At 38.0% G+C, this 19,111-nt stretch overlaps 1 protein-coding gene across 1 annotated transcript in view; it reads left to right on the top strand.

Moving 5' to 3' along the window:
- Positions 1 to 19,111, top strand: part of THSD7A (thrombospondin type 1 domain containing 7A) — a gene marked incomplete at its 3' end in the record, with an annotated part of 198,809 nt that overhangs the window by 83,972 nt on the left and 95,726 nt on the right. The window contains exons 5-6 of the mRNA XM_008072891.2: positions 1,883 to 2,038; positions 3,388 to 3,600. Of these exons, the coding sequence (XP_008071082.2) occupies positions 1,883 to 2,038; positions 3,388 to 3,600 (369 nt within the window). The remainder of the gene's footprint in view (positions 1 to 1,882; positions 2,039 to 3,387; positions 3,601 to 19,111) is intronic.

Below are 19,111 nucleotides of genomic sequence, written 5' to 3'. Positions count from 1 at the left end.
TTAGTTTCAGCAGCTTTAGGGAGCAAACAGTTTTTGGTTGCATGGATATACTGTATAGTGGCAAAGAAGTCTGGGCTTTAAGTGTACCTCTCACTCCCACTAGTGCACATTGTACCTGATAGACAATTTTTCATCCCACCCTTCCTCTTCTGAGTCTCTAGTGTTCATTGTACCATTCTATGCCTTTGCAGACCCTTAGCTTAGCTGCTGCCTATAAGTTAGAACATGTGGTGTTTGATTTTTTTGTTCCTGCATACTTTACTTAGTATGATGATCTCCAATTCCATTCAACTTGCTTCAAAAGATGTTATGTTGTTCTTTTTTTATAACTGAATAGTATTCTATGGTATATATGTGTATATGTATATATATACACACACCATATATATGGTATTCTGATATATATATATCACATCTTCATTATCCACTAATGGTAGGCATTTGGGTTAATTCCACATCTTTGAAACTTTTCTTCTATAAGCATCAGCACTCCGAAATTATAAAAGTGAAACAGGAACTAGCTTTTATTCAAGGAAATGTGTGACCAAGACAATTACTTGTTAAATTTTTTTTGCAAAAAACAAACTATAGCTATTAGGAGATGGATAGATAGATAGATAGATAGATAGATAGATAGATAGATAGATAGATAGACAGACAGACAGACAGACAGACAGATAGATAGATAGATAGATAGATAGATAGATAGATAGATAGATAGATAGAAGATAGATGGGTGACAAACAGCCAGACTTGATTCTGTCCTGCTATTCATGTAGTTTTAAATATCTTCCTTACTTAGTCATTTTTAATGAGTTCTGTGTCCAGAACTATGAACATGTCTTGACAATAGCTGTCAAATATATGTGTATACAAAAGAGCCAAACTGCAGGCATCAAAATAGAAAAGCAAGGATAAGGAATATTTATCCATAGTTCACTGGTCAATTTATAAACAAACATAGATAATTATACATTAGAATCCTCAGCGATTCTTCAGTTTGCAGAAATATATTCTTTTTTTTTTTTTTTTGAGTTGGTATCTCACTCTGTTGCCTAGACTAGAGTGCAGTGGCCGCTCCCGGCCACCGCAACCTCTACCTGCTGGGCTCCAGTGATCCTTCCGCCTCAGCCTTCCAAGTATCTGGAACTACAGGCGCGCGCTACCACACCCGGCTAATTTTTGATTTATTGTAGAGATGAGGTCTCACCAAGTTGCCCAGGCGGGTCTTGAACCCGCGGTCTCAGGCAATCCACTCACCTCAGCCTTCCAAGGTGCCGGATTACAGGCTGAGCCACCGAGCCCAGCTCAGAAATATATTCTTTAAAATTTCTGGAAAACCTTGGGTGAGTCCTGTGACTGGAGATGGAGAATCACCCCCTTTTGATCTCCTCTGTCATATCCACCTGGTATGTCTCAATACCTGTGGGCCAAAAGAGATGGGAGAATCTCCACCAGAAGCCACTCAGTGGACATTTTTTCCATGTATAGTAAAGCTATTGTACCCTCCTATTGTGTTCCAAAGTAGATTTCACAGTCTTAGACTCTAGCTGTGGAATTTTAGAGGTCACTTTAAGGATTTTATTACTGACAGGGAAGGTTACATTGGGCATGGTTCATTGCCTGGCTGATTCGTGGTAAGCTGGTAATCAAACAACATGCAAGACTTCTCCAATGCCTTTGACTACACTCTTCCTCCTCTCCACCCCAGATTCTTCTCCTTTTATTTTCAGGATGTACCAACAAACATTGAAATGATGTCTTTGTAGCACTTTTAAAAGCATTTTTCTTCTCCATACACACAGAAAAAGATCATATTGTTGACTATACATTTTCTTTTTTGTTGAATTCTTAAGAAGTGTCTGTATTTTTCTCCAAACAGCCTCAAAACCTGTGGACTTGAAATTATGTACTGGGCCTGTCCCTAATACCACACAGCTGTGCCACATTCCTTGTCCAATTGAGTGTGAGGTTTCACCTTGGTCAGCTTGGGGACCTTGTACTTATGAAAACTGTAATGACCAACAAGGCAAAAAAGGTATGTGATATTGACATGACATGCTTGAAACTCCCTTCAATTGAAGCAAATCATAAATTATCCTTAAAATACTGTCCTGTGTTTCTTGTGATTATTTGTTTGTAATTTTTTCCAGAATGACCATAGAGTATTGATTTCAAAAGGTGAATGAACCTACTCTGGTGAAGATACCAGATGATTAAAATGGCAGAATGTAGTCAAGATGCTTGTTAATTTAGACAACATGATAAGACATCTGAGGCAGTTCACTGTGAGGGTTAAAATGAGCTGTGGTGACAGACTGGCCTGGATTAGACCTACTCTGCCCCTTACTGTTTAGAAACGTTAATTAACTTGTCTAAATCTTTGTTGCTTTATCTATAAAAGGGATGTAATAATACCTACCACCCAGATTGTCTCTAAAGAGTCAATGAGATAATACACATAAAACATTTAATTCAGTGCCTAACCCATAGCTAATGCCCAATAAATAGAGCTTCTTATTACTTTGAAGACAAAAATATAAAAACATTGTTATTTTCAGGATGCAAATGACATGTCTTAAAAGGAGTAAAAGAAATGCATGGGAGGCATGGTGTGCTAATTTTCCTATACTCTCATAATTAAAAATATTTTTCTATTATATTTCAAAAGAGAGTCCTCTATTGTTCCTAATATGTTCACATAGCAATAACAAGATTTATTGATTCTGTTATACATTGTCAAGAAGAGCAATACTTGGGTATTATTAAAGCACAGAACAGGACTTTGAATACTTCACACTGGAGCCCAAATGGTTTATGACCCTATTACAAATATCCAGAGAGTCTAAAATCAACTGAGCCTCAAAGAAAAAGTTTCTCTGGAACTACCCAACTTCCCAGAGTTTCCTTCTTTAAATTCAATCATGCAAGAGTGCTGAAAATTAAAAATAATAGCATTTTTGTCTGGTCATGAATATTTCTGAATAGCTTGAGATTTCATTGTTTCCTTGAGTAGTCTATGACTATAGACTTTCCAAATAAACCCAAATCTATCCATATCTTTATTTTTGCCCTCATCTCCCCGTTGCCTAGGTCCTAGGAGGGAGATGGGAGATATATGGTATTTCTTGCCTTATCTTTACTACAGTAAGCTAAAACCAAAAGTCCCTTTTTTCCATTCTGTTCATAAATACAATTATTTATTCATTTTATAAATGGCTTATGACTTCATATTAAGCTGGAGTCTGGGAGTACACCAGTGATTCAGAACAACCGTAACTTCTGGTTGCATTCTTACTCAATTTTCACTCTGGTGTTTGATTCAGTTCTCTGAGATACTCTACCACTGATGGTAACAATAGATATTTTCTTTCCCCAATAATTCAGGCTTCAAACTGAGGAAGCGGCGTATTACCAATGAGCCCACTGGAGGCTCTGGGGGGACTGGAAACTGCCCCCACTTACTGGAAGCCATTCCTTGTGAAGAACCAGCCTGTTATGACTGGAAAGCAGTGAGGCTTGGAGACTGTGAACCAGATAATGGAAAGGAGTGTGGTCCTGGCACTCAAGTTCAAGAGGTTGTGTGCATCAACAGTGATGGTAAGACAGATATATCTATCACATTTGCATGAATGTCTGATTAACCCTGGAGATATGCTCGGCCTGATGTTAAAATCTTGTCTTCTTTCATCATAACTGGTTCCATTTACAAACATAGAAATAGCTGCTTCTCTCTCTCTGTCTCCCTCTCTGTCTCTCTCCCTTCTTCCCTTCCCCCTTTTCTCTCGTCTTTTTCATTCTAATGGTGGCAGTAGAGAGATTTCATGAACAGTCACAGGGTATCTTAAAATTTAAAAACAGAACAGGTAATGTAAAATAAGAAATTATCATCAGGGCAAGAATATATTAAATTGTCAAATTTAAAAATAACAGGGAAAGGTAACTTTGTTTAAATGGTTTAAAACACTGCCATAGAAAATAAAATATAAACAAAGAAGGGTTGGTTGTCTTGATTCTTGAAGCCTTTTTCTTCCTCCCTGACAGTGTGTCTTGGTGATGTCATTTAATTTCTAGGCTCCCAGGCTTCAGGCCCATCCCGGCCTCATGTTTCTGAATCAACCTTCCCCTTCCCTCCAGGGTCTCCTCTCTAGGAAGGTCATGGCACCCCCAGAAAGTTCTTTGCACAGGTCCCTTTTCCTCAACCCCAGCAATGATCCTGGACTCTCACAACATTTGTTTGATAAAATATACTGTCCTGATGTTAGCTCTGATATGATTTTATGTTCTTTCCAAAAAGTACTGCTACTGTTTTGGGGATTACCCCTCACCCCTCGGCAATCCCCGAGTCACACTTAGGAACCACAGGACTCCTGCAGACATAGTCTAAAACTCTGAACAAGATCATCTGTGGGGTTCCTCTAACTCTTGAATCCTGTGACTCTGCACATCAGCAAACCCCAGGGCCCCATGGTTTGACAGTTTATGCTGTTTACAGCATATGCAGAGACATTCTGGTACCCCCTCGGGTGTACTGGAACATCTGGTAACCGTCATAATTCCTTCCATCCTATTTTCTTCCAGCAAGCAGAATTGTTTCCTCCTGTGACTCAGCCACTGTTCAGTCATAAAGGAAGACACTCTCTGGGGCAGGAGACTAACAGACGTGGCTATTACTGAGAAATTAGCCATTCATCTTTGTCCAGGGTCTGAGCTAGCCATGTAGGACAGCATTGAGTAAAATCTGAACCAGTGCTTGAAGTTGAAATGTGAAGACTGGGATTATTGTTCCAGATCTTTTATGGTGGATTTTATGTATTCTGCTGTTTTCTATGATGGTATAATCAGCTATGATATATTTTCTCTTTTACTTTTCCCTGTTCTACACTAAAGGGAAAGAAAATAGAGAGTAACACTTGGAGACTGGCAGCTAGCTAAGAAAGCAAAAGAAGCGTGTTTCGTGTCTTTTAACTCACACCATAAATTCTAATTTGGATTGAACAATATTCTGTAGTATCTTCGGAATTGCTAGAGAAACAGTAAGGGTCATATTGAATTCTATTAGTGATGGTGCTGCTTGGCTTTTCCTCTCAGTTCAAATAATTTTTCTTGTACTTCTATAGACCTAGAGAGGAATTAGGGTTCTGGGTATTGTAAAAAGTTTATTTGAGTGAAACAAAAAGCTAAAATAAAAAGTTAATTGTGCGTGGAACCTCTGTCTCAGTGCCATGCAATGAAAAAAATCAGATCTAGTTCACTTAGTACAGTGATCTTCCTGGATATTTGTGCAAATTGAGTATATTTTATACAGATAGAAGATCCAGCTATTTTTAAAATAGTAGTGACTTATTTTAAGTTTGTCAAGTAGAAGTTGTTTTGTAACACAAATGATTACCTCCAAACTTGTCTTCTGAAACACTGAAAAAAACAAGCAGGTGTATGAGTTAGATGTTCTTAGTTGTATTGGAATGTAATGTATACTGTATCCTAAAAAGAAAATTAATAATTCACAGTACACATAAGCTAGTTTTACTTTGTTTACCTCATAAACAGAATGAATTTTTTAAAAGGTAAGTATGCAACTGATGCTCAGTTTCTTATTGTCCTATACCACAACATCTCTCATGCCATTACATTTTCCCTCCTGACATTAATTTGTTGTAGTGCAACTCACTTTAACTCAACTATAAGGCTCAACTCCAAGGGAGTATATAATCAAAAAAAATATTTTCATTATAAATCCTAGTGCCTGCTCATATTTCTATATAGCTAAGACATAATTGTGCTGCCAGAATAAGAGACTTGTGAATCAGTCCAGTATTATCATGTGGTCACCTGGCAAGTGTTTAGCAGCTGCGCCAAATGTTGTTTTGTAATTAAATTGAGCCCTGGGAATTAAAGTTGATTAGGTGTATGTCTCTACCTCCAGGCCTGGGTTGTGGCTATAGATTTTGTTTTATAATTAAGTTATAGCTCAAGTAGAGACATGAAGAATTAGAGCCTGGGAACCTAGTAAATAAAAATACTTTTCTTCTCCCGAATTTTTCACAAATTTCACAACTTTGCTAGTGATCTCAAAGCATTTATTTTTTTCTTCTGAAATATTTTGTCCAGGCTTCCAGAGATCATTAGAATTTGCTGCTGCTGTTGTTTGCTTTTCTAGTTGTCTTCTAAGAAGCCGTGTTGGGGAAGGGTTTTGAACCCCCAGAGAGGTTTCAGGTAGATTCTCAGACAGACACGGGAATGTAACAGAATTTCAAGACAAAAGAGAGCACCAGAGACTTTAGACTCTCCGAAAAGAGAGAAACATTTTATGTGTAATAGAAAAAAGTATTGCTCGTCATTTAAAGATCATATGAAAAGCATTCCAGACCTCTGAGCACAAATTCAGGAAGCTACTTCAAAGGTCTAGAGGCTGGAAGGAATCCTGGAGGATGTTAGAACAATTGGGCACCCAAATCTTCCCTGTTCTAATTTTTATTTTATTATATTTAAGCTTGTTTTATTTAAAGATGTAAATTTGATGAGGCAAGGGTATTTTGCTTCCTAAATTGGTTCATTAGATGCTGAACAAAGCAAGGCTATTAGACTGGAGAAGAGGAAGAATATGTATTATCTTATTTCTCACTGGAGACTGTTAATCAAACACTATTTCCATATTTCCTTCTTCTCAGTCAGAAAAAAAGTAAATAAATGACACCATCCATATATCCTTATCATGTGCTCTATTTCACATATCAGAGCATTGATGCCTTTTCATGTGCATTTCAAAAGCTCAGTTATGTTATTTTGTTTTCCACATTATTTTGGTAAGTGGTGAACCCCAGTAGTTTCAAATGCCTGCACTTTCATGCTGCCTTTTTTGTGATTTTCTACATTAGTAAAAGTTCACATGTAACCATTGATATGAACATGAACAAGTCATTTTCATACTTCAACCAGCTTTTTATGGAACTAGAAGATATTTTTGTGGAAGTAAATCACCACAATTCATAGGTACCATCACTCAGCTACTCATGATACAGTATGAGAGTAATGAGGGCCACCGGCTGGGGCCATCAATGTGTGTTGTGCCATCCTTGAATGAAAGTAACTCAGTTACCTAAGAACACTCAGCACCACAGCAGATGGACTGGACTCTGGTCATGCTGTAGAAGACTTGGGATTGAGAACAGGTTGAGGTGAGCACTGAGGCAAGCCCTTAAAGTACGTTTTTCTGCCTCTTTTAAGAACTGCTTCTGTGCACCATCATAAGTACCAAAAATAACTGTGAAAACACTTAAGGAAAGATAAATTCAATCTCAAGGGCACTGGCTTGTCACATGACTGTTTAATCATTCTGAAAACTTTACTGCCAATATCTTCCTTCTGGAATAAGATATGTTTCCAAATATAAGTAGAGGGAAAAGAATACTATTTCTTTCCCAAGTAATCCATGTCATACTTCTTTCCCATGTGTTAAGTATTGAGAGAAATATAGTAGCACACCATTTCAATATTTTGAGGTAAATACAGGAATAAACACCTTTAAAATATTGACAATCTTTACCTCTGCAGAATAGGACTCAGTGGGGGGAGAGATGGGGCTAAATGGTGCTCTGTTTTATTTCAAGCCTTGTAGTACAACTTGTATGTATATTTACCCTGTATGAATGTTGAAATAATTTGTCCATATAAATATATATTTATTAAAGAGTAAAAGTTTGAAGGGGAACAGAGGTAGGTGGGACAAGGAGTAGAGGATTAAGAGCTGAGAATGTTAGGAATAGAAAGAAGAGACGAGAAGAAAGAGGAAGAAAAGAAAAAGAAAGAAAGAGAGAGAGAGAGAGAGAGAGAGAAAGAAAGAAAGAAAGAAAGAAAGAAAGAAAGAAAGAAAGAAAGAAAGAAAGAAAGAAAGAGTACTTACAGTAGAGACTATTTTGACTGATTCAGAATAGTCATAGATTCTCCCAGAAGCAGGTCTAGGATTTAGGATGTCTCCAGTTTATTAATGATGTGCTCCCAGAAGAAATCAGTGAGAGAAGAGGGGAATAAAGGAACAAAATAGAGAAGGGAGGATATGTCTTGGGATCCCAAGACCTCCCCCAGGGTCAATGACTCTTGAGGAAGACTCACAGGATTGAGCATACAGTTGTGCCCACAGCTATGAATTTTATTTTATATCCTTTTGTTATAATCATTCATAGCTGTTAACAAAAGGATATTTTAAAAATCAGTAAAAGGAAAAAAATGCAGCTATGGCAAAGGTCAGAGGAAACCATGCACAGCTCCCAAGAGTCATCTCTTCATGGAGTCACACAAGATGTACTTAATTTTTCCACCAATGAGTTGTGACTCCATACCTGAATCACTGTCTCCCAGGGAAGCTCACCTGAGCTAGGAATCCAAGGTTTCTATAGGTGTCAGCCATGTAGTTTACCCTCTTCCTAGCACATACCAAAATTCCAGACTCTTAGAAAAAAGAAAATGCTCAGGGAAATCACATTATTTATACAAAAGCCTTAATTGTAGTGCACCCTCTTATCATTTAGAGATGGAGGGGACTTTTCAGAAATTCAAGAACCCAGATGCAAGCCAAAAGTCACTCTTATGAGTAAGACTGTTTAGGATTGAAATAAACAGTCTCAGGTTTGTTATGTTAACTCATTTCTACAAAGAGAAAAACTAAAGTCATAGACTCAGTCTAATGAGGTCAGGCACTCTGGAATAGAAATGAAAGCTCAAGAATTGTGATTCTAGAAGAAAGGAGCTGGGCTTTTATATTGCCATACCGCTTGCTGGCTGACAGCTGCTAGCTGAGAAAGGAAGATGGGACCCAGAAACTTCTAGCTTTCCATTTTAGCCAAGGCAACAATAGTGCCCCAGAGCAACTGACCACAAATCAGGAATGAGACTTTAGCAGAAGGATATAAGGGAGGGGCAACCCCCCCAAAAAACAGAATTTATTTATTTAAAAAAATGTATATTTATTCTTACATGTTTAAACTTCAGTCACTGTCAAAAAGTACTCTCCATTTGATGCAATGCACCTATTGAGGCACTTTTTTTCCTACTGCTCAGAACAGTTTTTGAACTTGTCTATTGTGATATCTTTTAGTATTTCTGCTGTTTTCTATTTTGCCTCTTCCACATCAGCAAAACTTTTTCCTTTGAGGACTGTTTTCATTCAGGAAAACAAACAAAAAAGTCACTTGGGGCAAGATTGGGTGAGTAGGGAGGATAGGGCATGGAGGTCATGCTGTGTTTTTGGTCAAAAACTGATGAAGACTCAGCACAGTGCCGGCAGATTGTTCGTGTAAATCACCTATCATGACATAGGCAAACATGTTGACAGAATCTAAAAAAAAAAATTCACTGAAGCCGAATGCAGCCTCTCTCAACAATGATAGCTGGTACACTGCTGCCGAAGTGTTCCTAGAACACTTACCCAGAAGGGAAGCCTTTAGTATAATGATCCCACCTCCAAAAAATAATTCCACTTTCTTTTGGGTTTGAGAGGTGGGTGCCAGATCAGTCAAAGGGATCCTAGGAGATACAAACTGGTCAGCAACACTGGCCATTACAAGAGGATATTTAACTATAGTGGGAAGGAATATACATGTAGTGTAAATTAAAAGGAACCTAAACCCCAGTTATATAGTGTCTTCTATGTCCATGAGGATATGCAGTTTTCCAGTTTAGGAAATGCTTTGATGAGACATTTTGAACAGATGCAGCTACTATCTACATTTTCTGCATAATAACAAGAAAAAAAGAGCTGAATTAGTCTGCAAAGTAAAATCAGAGAACTTTTAAGTTACCCCTGGCAGTCTGGGAGAGAGATAAGAAATTTGAGAATAGTAGAGAAAGATGTGAGAAAGGTCTGGGAGGAGACATAAGAGTAACAGTCTTAGAGAAGAGAGAGAAAAAGTTAGAGGAGGGCCAGCAGCTTTCTAGTAATATCATTTGGTATAAAATAAGTAACTTGGTCTTACATGTTTGTTCAGGATAGTGCCCTTTTCTCGAGGTCATTAATAGCACCCTCTTGTTCTCAAAAGTGTTCTAGTTTGAACAATGAGTGACATGATAGCAAGAAGAGTAACTTAAATTTTAAGGGCATGCAAGAAACTGGAACCAACATATTAAGGGGATTAGCTCCATGAAAATCCTTGGATACAGTAGAGAGAGGGTCCACTACCACTTAGGAGGTTCCTGGATTCACTAATGGAATTCAAAGAATTCAACCTGAATTTTAATGGAAACGGAACTTCAGAAGGCTAGAAAACATGAATACTTCCAAACTGCAGACATTGACATTGTTTAATACTTGAAAGTATTAGAATACCTTTTCAATATCTTAAAATTGAAGAGCACACTTATAAATAATTTTGCTCCTTTCTGCCTACATTTATAAATATCTTTTAATCATAATTATTTAATCATAATTATTTACATATTTAATCATAATTATTTACCAGTGATGGGCAAGAACATCATGATATGCAAGGGCATCATAGACAAAATGTTAACATATGTTTAAATATGGAATGGAATCTCACCTATGTAAGATTTGCTTCTAAAACTTTAGTGAGAACTCTGAGTTCAGATCAATTCAGATGTCTATACCAGATGACAACACAACTTAAAATGCATGATCATTCCTTGGAATTGAAATCTACTTCTTAACACAGATTACACAGACATTATGTGGCAAAGCTCTTCTTTTAATGCAAGAATCCATCCTATAACTGAATTGTTTTTTCCATAATTGAAGCAATAAATCAACCAAGAAGTTTCCTTCCTGTGGAATGCTATGCGATTTAATGTGTTAGAAATATGATTAGGATGGATATTATGCTTAAATCTAAGGTCTCTTACTTACAATTAGGATCATCTAACACTGTTGGTAGGAGTTTGTTTCCTGTAATTGGGTTGAGATTCTCTATTCAATTTGTTGTAAAGATGAAAGTCATTATAGCCTTTTAGAAAATTTAAGACAATAAAAAAAGAAAATTTAAGACAATAGATTATCCTTCAGTATTGGTGTATAGTAATCACAATTTTATTTTAGACTTTAAAAATCTGGTATCAGATACCCAGATTTGTCTGCAGTGTGTGTGTGTGTCTGTGTGTGTGTGTATGTATTACAATATATTTGGTTATATTGTTAGTAAAAATTATTTTTTTGTTTTTAAGAAAACCATCAGGATTGAGTCAATGTTCTTTTGAATAGCAATGTCGTAGCAAAGAGTAGGATTTTATAAAAATCTTATTTTTTTTAAGTAGGGTAGATTTAGCAGAAGCCTCAGATTAAAAATTAAGTCAGGTCGGGCTCAGTGGCTCAGTCAGTCTGTAATCCCAGCACTTTGGGAGGCTGAGGTGAGTGGATTGCCTGAGTCCGTAGGTTCGAGACCAGCCTGGACAATTTGGCAAGATCCCATCTCTACAATAAATAAAAAATTAGCCAAACATGGTAACGTGTGCCTGAAGTTCCAGCTACTTGGAAGGCTGAGGCAGAAGGATCGCCGGAGTCCAGCAGGTCAACATTGGGGTGACCGTGCGTATGCCACTGCACTCCAGCCTAGGTGACAGAGTAAGACTCCAACTCAAAAAAAAAAAAAAAAAAATTAAGTCAATGTTTACTTATGACTGAATGATGTAAGTTGAGCATTAGTACCACTTCAAATGGCAAATATAAACTAACCTTTGACTTTGTCATTGGTACTGAGGTGCCTTAACACAGCCCAGAGGAGTCAGTTTTCTCATATCTGTGTTGTTAAAAGCCAGCATGAACAGAATGCTTACCTATTAGTGAAATTAGGCAGGAGTTTAATTACTAAATTTTGAGTGGATGTAGTGGCTCACATCTGTAATCTCAGCACTTGGGGAGGACAAGGTGGGAGGATTGCTTGAGCCCAGGAGTTTGAGACCAGCCCAGGCAAAATAGGGAGACCTTGTCTCTACAATTTAAAAAAAAAAAAAATTAGTCTATAGTCCCAGTTATTGGAGAGGCTGAAGCAGAAGGATCACCTGCACCCAGAAGGTCAAGGCTGCAGTGAGTTGTGGGTGTGCTGCTGCACTTTAGACTGAGTGACAGAGAGAGCCCTTAGCACAAAAAAACAAAAACAAACAAAAAAACCTAACATGCATCTCATTCCTTACATTATCCAGCCCCTTTTGTGCTTTTCTGATTCTCTATCTATCCACCGCCTCTGTAAAACTTTGTCTTCCCATGACTTCCTTGGTTCTAAGTTCCTGATTTTGTTTCTACTTCCCAGGCTATGGACCACTTACCTATCGCTGGGTAACAAACCCCCTCCAAACTCAGTGGCCAAGATCCTAACTGAAATCAGAGGCTGAAATCATGATTTGGGGAAGTTCTTGTTCGGGTTCCACCTGAGCTCCCTTGTGGAGATTTGGCAATGGCCCAAAGGGCCAAAATGGCCTCCCTCACACATCTGGCAGCTGGGGTGGACATGGATACTTCTCCACATGGGTTCTCACCCTCCAATAAGCTAGATCAGCTTCTTTTTATGATGGTTTTAGGGCTTTTCTTCAAGAGGACAAAACAGAAGCAGAAAATCCTCTTCAACTCACATAGTGTCACTTTTGCCATGTGCAAGTCACAATAGCAACCTGAACTTAATGCAGAGAAAATAGACTCTACCTCTTGCTAGGAGACATTGCAAAGAACTATGGCACATGGTTAATTGACTGCAGTCTACCCTCTGGTCGCAATTATTTTTTCTCCTCCCATATGCAAAATACACCCCCTTCCCACCCAAGACCACCAGAATTTTCATGCAATGACATTATCAGGCTTAAAGTTCCCGCCTCATGATTTGCATGTTTTTTGAATATGGCTGTGGATCCCAGGCACAGCTATTTGGGTGTAGCTACTCCTGAAACAGAGGCCTGTGAACTGAAAGGAGAGGGTATTTTCCACTAATTCCCTCCATGCAGGCAACATTCAATGGCAGGGAGTGGAAACTCGGAATAGACTCTCATTCAAAGTGAGAAAAATAGGAAACCTTCAGCAGTTTCTGGCCTATACTAATTCTTAAATCTAGCCTGTTCACCTTATACCCGGGACAGGATGAGTTCCCTGAAAGGTGTCTACCATTTTCTCTTGGAATGGTTTTCTAGTCCATTCTTTTCCTTGATTCTTTGCTCTTCATTCTGGACTCTTGGATTTTCCCCTAAAATGTTTTTTCTTTTCTGTAAGAAATGCCTCCTATTTACACCTGAAGAGTTTTCTCAGTCGGCCTCCTGCCTGTAGAAATAGAGGCCAGGGGTCAATTTTTTTCATTTTGAGTTGTCTCAATTTCTCTAAGTCTAAATTGGCAGAGTTTTACCAGTACAACATTCTTAAAATGTTTTGCATTTTCTAAGAATCTCACTAGAGGTTCCTTTGGCCCCCAAAGTCATATCCATAATTGTTTTTCAAACAAGTCTTTTTTTTACTTGGGCCATATGTGAGGCTTCTGTGGGAATGGCTTAGAAGATTCTTATAAGCCCTTTTGTCTAGTTGAGGGGTCTTTTAGGAATTACTTAAATCTTTCTGTGGTGTTATCCAATAATAGGCCATTTCTTACTCTGAAAATCATTTTCCCAGAGAAGTAATGACGACAAGTAATTTTATTTTTCAGTTCAGCTCACTGTGGCATCCTCTAAATTCCAATTGTACATAAAATTATTTCTTCTTCAGTTTAGTTCTCTTCACAGTGTACTATTCTCAGGGGGGAGAAAAGGATACTTTTTAACATTTTTCCTGGATACCTCCTTATCTAGATCCATTGGTTCATTCGATACATTTTCTGTTACGCAAGTTTCTACAAGAAACAGATTGGGCAACTTTTCTTTCCCTGTATAACATGTTACTCTTCTGTCTCTATCTTTCACTTACAGTCTTCTCACCTACTTTTTAGCCATTACTCACCCCAGTCGCAAAACCCATGCCACTTGTTTTAGGGTTTGTTAAAGCAGCATCTTATTTCTAGGTGTTAAGTTCCATACCAATTATGCATATACTGCATAACGAACCACCCCCAAATGAACAAGATTTTGTTTTTGTTTGCCTGTTTGTTTTGTTTTCACAATTCTACCTGTTGGCTGGGCAGTTCCTGTGTTGGTTCTGCCTGTCCTCACAGATGCAGTTATATTCACCTGGAGAACTGGCATAGTTTAAGTGGCCACGTTGGCCCCACTAATTATCAAAGTGTCTCATGTTTCCTCTATGTGTCCACTCATGTTCCAGTAGACTATATATATCGGCTTCCTTTCTGGGTGGTCTCAGGGCAATGTGCCAGAAGAGCAAAACAGCTGGAAGGCCACTTAATGTCTCACTTCTAGAACCCTCGTAAGGTCACTTCTGCCACATTCTGTGGGTCAAAGCAAGTCTCATGGCCAATTAGACTCAAGGGATAGTGGACTCGACTATACCATTCAATGAGACGTTCTCACTGAAATTTGTGGATGCATTTAACCTACTACATGCTACTTCCTCTGTTTCCTATCTGCTATATGCTTTCTCTGATCCCTCCTTAAATGTTAACATTCCCTTTCTACTCTTCATTATAGAGCTATACCCAGGAGTTCCAACCAAATCCTACTGGTATTTCAAACTCACTATATCCCAAAGTTCAACTCACCAACTTTCCCCCTAAATAAGTATCTCCTTCAGTTTTTCCAGCTTAGTTCACAGCACTCACTACAGTTCATTCAATCTCCAATCCTGCCACCTCAGCCTCCTGCATAGCTGGGACTACAGGTGCTTCACAGAATCACAACTATGAAGAGACATAAAGGAGTTGGGGAAGTAAGCATCATAAGGGTGTGAGAAGAGAACATTCAGGGCAGAAGAACACTAGCTGTTAGACCCTGAGATAGGAAATACTTTGAATATTTGAGCAATAACAGGTGGCCAGTGTGGCTGGAGTAGAGCGAGTTAGGGTAGTACAATGGGGAGACATTACAGAGGTGGGAGACCTTTCAGGAGCTTTGATTTTTTACCCTAAGATGGGGATCTATTGGAAGGCTTGAGACAAGTGACTGGGACTGACATGTTTTTAAAGAATCACTGATGCTTCTTTGTTAAGATTGAACTTCAGGAGGACAGAGAAGAAGCAGTAGGACAGAGAAGACGCAATAAGTAGGCTATGTCAGTATTTCAGGGGAGAGCGGCTTAGCAAGGGCTGCAGCAGTAGACAAGGTGGTGCTAATTTAAAAGAATTACACTAATTGGGAAGAACAGGAGCAGTTGTTGATGATGTTAGTCTCCTGGGATCTGTTTTTCCTTATTCTGGCATTGCAGGTCTCTCGTCACAATTCGTCCCTTGAGCACATCATTTGGCTGCATAAAACCTGTCACTGGCTTCCTGTTGCCTTCTGCATAAAGTCCATTTGTGGATCACAGATCATCCTCTCTGATCTTGTCCTGCCCATTTTACCACTCGGTTTTTCTGCCCATCCCATTGTATGGGATTGTATTATGCCATTTAAAATGTGGCTATTTGCAGTTTACTATTCCCCACTGTCCCTTCTGTGCTGTGAGTGACTGTGGAGGTAGGTATTGTGTCATTTATTTTGTAGCCTGTTTCCTAGCACTATGCTCTATGGAACAGATTGTCAATAAATTTCTGATCCTTTTCTCTTTTCTTGCTTCCTTTTACCCCAAATATCGCATCTTTTCAAGAAATGACTTTCAACTTCTCCTTAAATAAACTTTAGTTATTGCCCTCACTCAAATTCAAGCTTTGCCTACCAAGTGTCAGATGAAGCATGATAGCAAATTGCACACCCTAGTAACGTCTCAATATGCCTTCCAATTCCATTACTCTCAAGTCCCAGTACACTGGAGAAAAGCAGCTACTGTATTTGCAGAAAGAGAAAATAACAGGTTGCCATGAAAACTCAAAATCTGAAGAATCCCTCTTGAATTATTTTTTTAGTCAGGGTCTCTCTCTGTCCCCTAGGCTGGAGTGCAGTCGCATGATCACGGCTCATCACAACCTCCAACTCTTAGGTTCAGGTGATCCTCCCACCTCAGCTTCCTGCATAGTTGGGACTACAGGTGCACATCACCAAACCCAGCTAATTTTTTTATTTCTTTAGAGATGAAGTCTCACAATGTTGCCTAGGCTGGTTGTGAACTCCTGGACTTAAGTAATCCTCCTGTTGTGGCTTCTCAAAGTGCTGGGTCTACAGACATGAGCCACCATGCCCAGTCTCCTTTTGCATTTTATCATTAGACTGTTAAGTTGAGATTCAGTTTTTTAGAACGCAGTCCCTGCAGCACTGACTCTAGTTCACATGCTGACTTTGCTGCTTTCTTTGGCAAGTTTCTGAAATCCTCTGTGATGAAGTTTCCTCATCTGGGAAATGAGAATAGTACAGTTACCTATTCATAATGATGTTGTGGGTATGAATGAGTTAGTATATATGTCAAATGCTAAGAATTATTCCTGGCGGCATCATGCATGTCATTTAAATTGTCACTCTTATTCTTCTGAGATGAGTTCAATAATGAAAAAGTTAGATAAACACAATGTCTTCCTTTTGGGGGGAAGCGGTTAAAAATAGGAATTGTGTTACCTATAACTTGATCACATGATTTGCAGCCTATCTCATTTATTTTCATAACACACATGAAATAAATATATTCATTTTCAGAGCACATATTTTGGGTTATTGCATAAGTTTGTATCGTTTTTCACTTGCTCATGGAATGCAAATATCGCATGATGGTTGACTGGTCACAGTGCATCACATTTGCCAATTCTCAGGTTGACTGACATGGGTCTTCATGAATTAAAGCACTTAAACACTCTTCATCAAAGCCCAATGGTCTTCCTGAACATGGAGAATCACTCAGGTCAAAGTGGCCCTCTTTAAAACAACACCACCATTTTCTTGCTGTGCTTTCCCTGTGCCTGTCCATGGCAGAAATGTTTCAAGCCACCTCTGTTGCTTTTGCTCTTCTGTTAAACTTGAACAGACGAACATGTCGGAAGTGTTCATTTTTTTCCACTTGACCTTCCATCTTCTTTAGCCCACAAGTAACATTAACTTTCTTCGAATCTGCAAAATGCCAGGCGTATTCACAAGCACAACATTATCACTCCAAATGACAAATGTTAGTCAAACCCCCAACACTGTAGTTTTGCCATGACAAACACTATGAACTTATGCATCAGTTTAATTTATGGTCTTAGAGAAATGAGCACCTATTCTGTTAGCTATCAGACAATAATAAATATGTACTAGTAAAATTTCATAATATAAAATTTTTAACTTTTTACAAATAAATATATCTCTGAATTTGACATTTCTTTTTCCACATGCTATTGATTCTAACTAGCATTGAACTATTAATGTCTTCTGAAGAGAACTAAGATTATTTGAGTTTGACCAATTTATGAAAATTACTTATTATAACAATGTTATTATTAATTTTAGAGTAGATTGGGGGTACAAACTTTTTATTTGTATGGCTAAATAACTGGTATAATATGTCACACCAGAAAAATTGTATCTGTGTTTCTTTCCTTAGAAAGATAAAAATAAATTACTGACTATGGCCAGCAATAGGACTTCATTCAACTTATATATGATGAAAGAATACTGCTGTGCAATTAAATATAATTTTTTAAAACGCTATAGTAATCTTTGAACTTCAAGACCCTTGGTATTTAGTTTTGCATTAAGTAGGAACTGGGGAAAATGTATCTTAAAACAACAACAAAAAAAGCCTGGCCCTTAGGAAATAAATGAAGAGAGGCTGCCCAGCTGTGGTCCTCAATCTGAGATTTCATATCTCAGGGGCATCTATTGTTGAAATAGGAAATATGAAATAGAAAGCCACAGGATGAATGCTGTATGTTTCCTTGACTTTCAGTTTTGTCAGTAGGCTAAAAGGTGGTAAGAAATTTAAGTAAATTAACTAGTCAAATTTTAAAATCTTTGATCTTATGTTGAAATTGCTAAATTAATGTAAAATTATAAAAGATGAATGTACACCATGAGTTGCTTGCCTCCTCAACATTCATTCATTCTCTTCTCTCATAAACTGTGCCTTTGTTTGTTTGTTTTGAGAAATTCATTCATCCCCTAAATTCTTAAGGCTTCCTGGGATTGATCTCACCTCCCAGCCAATGCAGTCAGTATATCTCATCTACTTGACTACAACAATAACTTTAAGGATGGGCACATGACCCAGTGTGGGCTAGCATAGAGACTGTATTCAAGAGCTTGTGCAGAAATATCAAGAAGAGACACTGAGTGGTCCAGAGTCACTACATAAAACTTATAATATAAAAGGTAGAGAGGGTCCTTGGAGGTATTTGTTGGTATTATTTGAACCATTAGGTCTATCCTCATGAGAAGCCATGTTTAATTCTCACTGAAAGCCACAGTGTAAACCAGTAAGATCTCTTCATTGCTTTGAATCCAAAAGAGGTCTAAGTGGTACAGAAGAGACTATTGAGAAAGTTTCTTCTTTGAATGGGTGGTTAACTAGACTTATACTCTTAAATGTGTCCAAAATTCACTCCTAACCAATTATTCACTCACCATTGTTCTTAAGAATATGTCAGTGAAAACATTTGCAAAACTTCTAGATTGTACCAAAGAAGGACCTGATATGACTTTTTAAAAAAGAAATTAATTTCTATAGAAGATTTCTAGGAGAATGAGTTAGAGTGGCCATCTAGATGGAAGAGGAGTTTTCTAGGGATGTGTTTTGTCTCTGCAGAGCATTTGATGTCAGATTAAGAAAGCATCAGTGGTGAGGCTGTGGAGAAAATGGACACTTCTATGTGGCTGGTGTGTATGAAAGATTTTCAACCTTTGTGTGGCATTTTCTCAAATAACTAAAAGTCGAGCTATCCTACAGTCCAGAAGTCTCACATCTGGGAATATACCCAGAGGAAAATAAATGACTCTATCTAAAAAATAAAAAAAATAAAAAAAAAAAGAAAGCATCAGGTTAACGTGGTTTTTTGTTTTTTTGGCCACCATTTATCTAAATTTTTTTTTTTCTGACTCTCTTCCACCCTTCAGACAGAACATTCCTGCTCAGGTCATAGAAATGACATGATATCACAAAATGCCACCTGATATTTTTTATTAAGATTCC

The sequence above is a fragment of the Carlito syrichta genome, unplaced genomic scaffold, assembly GCF_000164805.1.
Source record: "Carlito syrichta isolate Samal-C Ts95f unplaced genomic scaffold, Tarsius_syrichta-2.0.1 Scaffold315494, whole genome shotgun sequence".
Classification (NCBI taxonomy): domain Eukaryota; kingdom Metazoa; phylum Chordata; class Mammalia; order Primates; family Tarsiidae; genus Carlito; species Carlito syrichta.
The sequence above is the reverse complement of the archived record's forward strand: the minus strand, read 5'-3'. Positions and strand labels throughout refer to the sequence as shown.